This window comes from Glycine soja, chromosome 1 (assembly GCF_004193775.1).
Source record: "Glycine soja cultivar W05 chromosome 1, ASM419377v2, whole genome shotgun sequence".
NCBI classification, from domain to species: domain Eukaryota; kingdom Viridiplantae; phylum Streptophyta; class Magnoliopsida; order Fabales; family Fabaceae; genus Glycine; species Glycine soja.
Window position 1 is genome coordinate 2,474,461 of NC_041002.1, and position 6,774 is coordinate 2,481,234.

At 31.0% G+C, this 6,774-nt stretch overlaps 1 protein-coding gene across 1 annotated transcript; it reads left to right on the forward strand.

Moving 5' to 3' along the window:
* Positions 1–1,031: 1,031 nt before the first annotated feature.
* LOC114409407 (mitochondrial uncoupling protein 5-like) lies at positions 1,032–2,345 on the forward strand. Its single transcript, XM_028372856.1, has one exon. It carries the CDS (start codon positions 1,242–1,244, stop codon positions 2,193–2,195), a length of 954 nt encoding a protein of 317 aa, XP_028228657.1. The 5' UTR covers positions 1,032–1,241; the 3' UTR covers positions 2,196–2,345.
* The last annotated feature ends 4,429 nt before the right edge of the window (positions 2,346–6,774 follow it).

Sequence of the window (6,774 nt, forward strand, 5' to 3'; positions counted from 1 at the left end):
TCTTTCTTAATTTTGTAAATTTTAATAAAATACAATCAATTAAAAAAAATGTATTCAGATGGGTGTATGCTAGAAAGTGTTTTCCTAATTAATACTCATATATTGGTTAAATATATATTTGATGTTTCAAATATTTATTTATCTACTTGTTTCATAATCTAGCTCTTTTATAAGATGTTCTATTTGTTTCTATTTATAAGATTAAAATTTGAAATGATGTTGTTTTTTATTTATAAAATTCAATTTAGGATGTTTCTTGTATTAATTATTTTTAGATTAAAATATTCTTAATTAAAAAAAAGAAAATGTATTAACAAACAATTAAAAGATAAAAAATATTAATTATAAGTATAATTTAAAAAAAGTTATAAATTTAAAATAAATTTATTATTATCAACTAAATTAATCATTTTTTATACTATTGATGAATTAGATAATTTGAGAATATATATATATTTACATATATAAAAGATAATTTTGGATAACAGATAGTTTAGAATTTGGAGATTTGTTTCAAATAATAAATAACTTAATTTATAAAAATGAAATGAAGTTTATATATATATTACTTTGTTTGCCCTCTAGTCTTATTATATTCTATACATCCTACCAGAGAATGGTGATATTCAATACCGATAATTCTTGAACAGAAAGATACTGGTTAAAAGAAAAATCCATACAAATATGGAGCACACAAAACATTTATTAATTTATCATTGTAAACCAATAAAAAAAATAACACAAAAAACACACCACATTCCTCAATCATATAAAACTCCTATCAAATCTAACAAACGACAAATGAATTATCCAAAAAACTTATTCGTAAATAAAAAATCTAAACAAAAATAAAATAGTTTGATTTGATACATATTTTAAAGCATAGAGTGGACCTAACCGGTAGGTGTTGTTCCAGAAAAGAAGGAGGCAAGGTCCCTTCCCTATAACCGCGTGAATTAATAAGCCAACGTGACCTTTCCATTCCACAAGTTGGTGCGGCCCGTAATCGCGTTTTTCACAAGTATAAATTCCCCTTCTCATTTCCCAGACCATAACCAAAACACATCGTTTTTTCAGCATATGTCTCAAAGGCCCACGATTCCTCACTCTTCTTCCATAGCCTGCGGCCTTCACTCTCATCTCCTGGTCTCCAGTGAGATGAACCCTAGCTCCAATTGGTCCCATTAGTTACCTCTTTCCTGCATCTCATATATCCCATTCTTTCTCATTCACACAGCATCATGGGCGTCAAAGGTTTTGTTGAAGGAGGCATCGCTTCCATCATCGCAGGATGTTCCACACACCCACTTGATCTCATCAAGGTCCGCATGCAGCTCCAGGGTGAAAACAATTTGCCCAAACCGGTTCAAAATCTCCGACCCGCACTCGCCTTCCAAACCGGTTCGACCCTACACGTGGCAGCTGCAGTTCCGCCGCCCCGCGTGGGCCCCATCTCGGTTGGGGTTCGCCTCGTCCAGCAAGAGGGCCTCGCCGCCTTGTTCTCCGGCGTCTCCGCCACCGTCCTCCGCCAGACGCTCTACTCCACCACCCGCATGGGCCTCTACGACGTGCTCAAGACCAAGTGGACCGACTCCGTCACCGGCACCATGCCGCTCGGAAAAAAGATCGAGGCCGGGCTCATCGCCGGCGGCATCGGCGCCGCCGTGGGAAACCCCGCCGACGTGGCGATGGTCCGAATGCAGGCCGACGGGCGCCTCCCTCCGGCGCAGCGGCGCAACTACAAGTCCGTTGTGGACGCCATCACGCGAATGGCGAAGCAAGAGGGCGTCACTAGCCTGTGGAGAGGCTCATCGCTTACGGTGAACCGCGCCATGCTCGTGACGGCGTCGCAGCTGGCTTCCTACGACCAGTTCAAAGAAATGATTCTCGAGAACGGCGTGATGCGCGACGGCCTCGGGACCCACGTCACGGCGAGCTTCGCGGCGGGGTTCGTGGCGGCGGTGGCGTCCAACCCCATCGACGTGATCAAGACCAGGGTGATGAACATGAGGGTGGAGCCCGGGGAGGCGCCGCCGTACGCCGGCGCGTTGGATTGTGCTCTGAAGACGGTGCGCGCGGAGGGTCCCATGGCGCTTTATAAGGGTTTTATTCCTACGATCTCAAGGCAGGGACCGTTCACTGTTGTGCTGTTCGTGACTCTGGAACAGGTTCGCAAGTTGCTTAAGGATTTCTGATGATGACGAAGATGTATGCCACTTTCCTTTTCAATAAGATGCGTTTTGTGTTTGTCTTGTGCTCTAATACTAGTGATGTAGTTCTGGAATGGTAATTTTGTTATTCTATTAATCAATGAGAAGCACACATTATTCTCCGAATTAAACTTAGATAATCTTATTTTTTCATTAGATCAAAAGGCTAATTTTATTTATCATATACGACTCTCATTAGTCTAATAAATCGTGTTCATTTATGAAAATGTATTAGAGTCTTTACTGCACCAAATTTTTATACTACACGGCAAATTGTTTATTCTCACGTAATTATAGATTCTGAGAATCTTTTTAGTTTTATTTTAAGAATTCTGTATTTGATTTGAAAGGTGAAAATGTTGCAAGAGTATGGTATTCATGAAGTTTTGTGAGATCTAGAAATAGGTGGCGATATTAGTGACGATTGTGTCTTTCTCACGCAGAACTTACATTAGTCATTAGACCCGACACAGCACAATTGTTTGCGGAGTAATTGGTGTTCTAAAATCTAAAGTAAATATCCCACTTGGATATTTTGGGGGTTGGGTCATGAGACGCGTAAAGTATCTCACTCCTTCTCTATGTATATCATACGCGTGACCAAAGTGCTAAAAAAAGTGCCAAGGATTATCCTTTCCTTCTTTTAAATATGCTTGTTTTATTGTCTTTCCTTCTTTTTTAACCCATGCTTGTTTGTTGTAATGTCTTCTCTTCTTTTTAATCTGTGGTCTTCCAACTTTATTCTCTACGATCGGTTGGTACTTAATGCTAGAAGGTAGAAGCAACTCATGGATTATGTATTTAGAAAGGTATTAATGGGACACCAAATTTTGATAGACATTTAGAGAGATAAAGAGAAAGAAGTATAAATGTAATAAATGATACGACGTGATAAGACACATTTTTTTTTAAAAAAAAATAATTAGTGTTGATATAATGTATAATATATGAGAGTATTTATACTTTATTAACCGTTTATTTCATAGTAACATTAATAACACACTTTCTATTACATAAAAAAAGCTACACATTTCTTTTTAAGATTTGATGTTTTTTTTATTACATTATTTCTAAAGCTTTAATAGTTTTTAGGATTTATTATCTTTTTTGTCCTTAAATTTTTTCAAATCTCTATTTTTAGTTCCTGATCTAAATTTTGACTAGTTAAAGTTTTTAATTTTTTTTTATCACTTTTAGTTTTTAGTTTTTGTTATCAAATAACAACGGATGGGATAATATAATAAAATAGTTAATGATATTAGACTACTTAATAAATAATTAAAAACATATTTTATTAGAAAAATTACACATGTCTACTCCATTATATTCTTTGTGATGTGGCAAGTCTGTGGGAAGTCAAAGCTATTACTATGTTATCAATTAACAATATTACTAATCTGAATTAAAAGTGACAACTCAGAAAAATTAAGTGGTCAAAATTTAAATTAGGAACTAAAAACAAAAATTTGAAAAAGTTTAGCAGCAAAAAATAGTAAATCTATTTGTTTTTATATAATGGTTAAAATTTATTAACAACTATAAACTATGACTAAGCTTCATTAAGAGGTGCGATTCAATTTTTTTTTGTGTTTTTTAAATAAATTTAAACCAATAATAAAAAGTATGTTCAAAAGAATGTGTTGTTAGTATTTTTCTTTATTTATAGGTTAATATTAATTAATTATTCAAAATAATTTTAAAAATATTAAGTGATGATATATTTCATAATTATATTGTTGACATTAATATTATATTAATTTTAATTGGGTAAAATATACTTGGATTCATGTAAAATTTGAAAAGTATTAATTTTGTTCTCATATAATTTTTTATATTAATTTGATTCATGTAAAAATAAAATATATTTTGGTTGGTCCTCAATGATAATTTTATTAAACTCTAATTTATCATGGCTAACAAATTTACACATGTAATTTGATTAGAAATGAATTAAACAATTTATGACATTTATCCCCCAAATGAATTAAATAATTTTTGGTGCACCCCAAAAAATTATAATTTTTTGTTGTTTCCTGAACGATTTTTCTACACTTTATGATGAGATTAAGGAAAAAGATGAAAGAACAATGAGTTCTAGTGTGGGATTGTCCATCGGAATTACCATTGAAAAATAATAAAAATATGTTTTATTTTTATAGAGACCAAATTAATATAATTTTTTTATTAGTACGAAATTAATACTTTTTAAATTTGACTTCCAAATATATATTTTTCCCATTTAAATTTAATATAATTAGTTCATATATAATAATTAACATTGATTATATATAATTAATGAATTCAATTAATTAATTATATTAGTTAACTGACATTAATTATATATGTAATTAATATTACTTATAAAAAATAATAATAATAATAATAATAATAATAATAATAATAATAATAATAATAATAATAATAATAATATCGGGAGTTGAAAATATCAGAAAAGGTGTAATAAGATCATGAACAGAACTTCCTACTTCAAATCTTGTGTCATATGAAAACTTATTTCTTTATTTTTGGGCTTTTACTTCAATATTGGCAAAATTAAAAATTCCAAATGATAGACAAACTGCTCGCGAGCGGAAAGAAGTTGTCTTGAAGGATATGAGAACCCCTCCAAAAAAACTAGACTCGGCCAAAAGAGGACTTGGCTAGAGGAAATGCAACTATATAGCTAGGGTCATTAATTATCATCGTATAAAACAAATGGATCTATTGATAGATGCAAAGTTAAATTAGTTTCTCATAGCTTTAGACTCTTAATATTAATTTCGAATTCCTTGAGTCGATTTTCAATAATTTTCACCCAGTGTTAAGTTGAATTTATTTTTGTAGATGAAAAGTATTATTTTTCTTCTTGAAAAGGCTCTCATCTCTTCTTAGACAAATTAATTCCTTCCACTCACAAACCCTTAAGGCAGTCCGTATATCTTTTGATCTTCTTCTTTTCTTTTTTTTTTGGTAGTTTTATAGCTAGTAAAAGCCCGAAAGGAAAGGAATAATTGCCATATGACACAAAATTTGAAATAGGATGTTTTGTACATGATCTTATACACTTTTTAATAGCACTAGGGAGGTCAGAATTATTAAGTATACGTTTACGATAGTTTGAACAGGCTACACAAAATTAGAGAAATTGTTACCTTTATTTTTCTTTGTACCCTGAGGTTTTTCATTTATGAAATAAAGGAGATCAAAAGGTTTTACACCTTTATTATCAAGTATTGATGTCTCATTTTGTTAAATTTCAATAATTTCACAACTTGTTACATGCACTATACGGGTATATGTAATGACAATGTTGATGTATAAAAAAGGTTAACATCTTTCTAAATTAATTTATTATTTATTAAAACATGTTTTATTTGACTTGATCATTTAGACTACTCGTCGTAGTACTTTATCCTTTGACTTTGTATTAGGTGGTTTAGAACCTCTATCCTTTTCATTGTAAATATTTTTGCTTGCTAATGCTAGGTCATCTTTTGTCTCATTTTTCATGCTGTGAGTGACTGAGTTATTCTCATTAAAAAAACTTATTAATTTTATTGTTTTAAATTATTATTGGAAAGGTAATGTTATATTAGAAACTTACACACCACGCGGATAAGTGGATAGTGTGAATTTACACATCTCAAAATTAATTTGTTTATGGCCATATATACATGTTCGTAGATTATGGTTTGTGAATGATTAGTTCTAAATGGTTTATGATTGATCGTGAGTTTGAATGCCAAGAAGAAAAAGAGTCAAACCTGTGACTTTAGAAGGCGCAACCAAACATTATGAACTGTGATGCAGTCGCATATAATGCATGATTGCATGTAGGATGTCTGCACAACCAGCATTACAGCTAAGACACGTTGTGGACGAAAACAACGATCCACTCTGATTTTATTAGTCATCGTAGCTTATATGATTTCTAATAACATTTTTTTTTATCTAACACTTAATAAAAATATTATTAAATTTTTTTGATCACATTAAAAAAATATTGTCAAATTATGAATACATGTTAATAATATGTTTTATGATATTTTATAAAAAATTGTGTATAATTTATGTTGTTAAAGCTTAAAAATATTATAAAATGACTTTAATAATATAGATTATACATCACATTATTTGATATATATTATAAATCATATTAGTAATATTTATTTATAATTTTATAATATTTTTTAAATGTATTAAGTGTTAGATAAAAAGATATTACTAGATAAACAAGTTTTTAAATACATTTTTTTAAAAAAATTAAGTAATATTTTTATTATTATGTGTTAGATTAAAAAAAATATTGCTAGATATCACATTTATAGTAGTGACGGCACACACGTTAATTGAATATGAGTATAGAAATCACGAGTTGTGCACGAATAAAAAGTTGAAAATTTATTGAAATATTTTTAATTTAAATTTCATCACATGTTTATCGCCCTTTCAATTCATTTCGAGTTGATGGACAAAGTATGAGTACGTATTGTGATGCAACATTTTTGGATTGTTGAGGTTGTGTATGTATTGCAAGTGGCAATTTGATAGCTAGAGATATAAT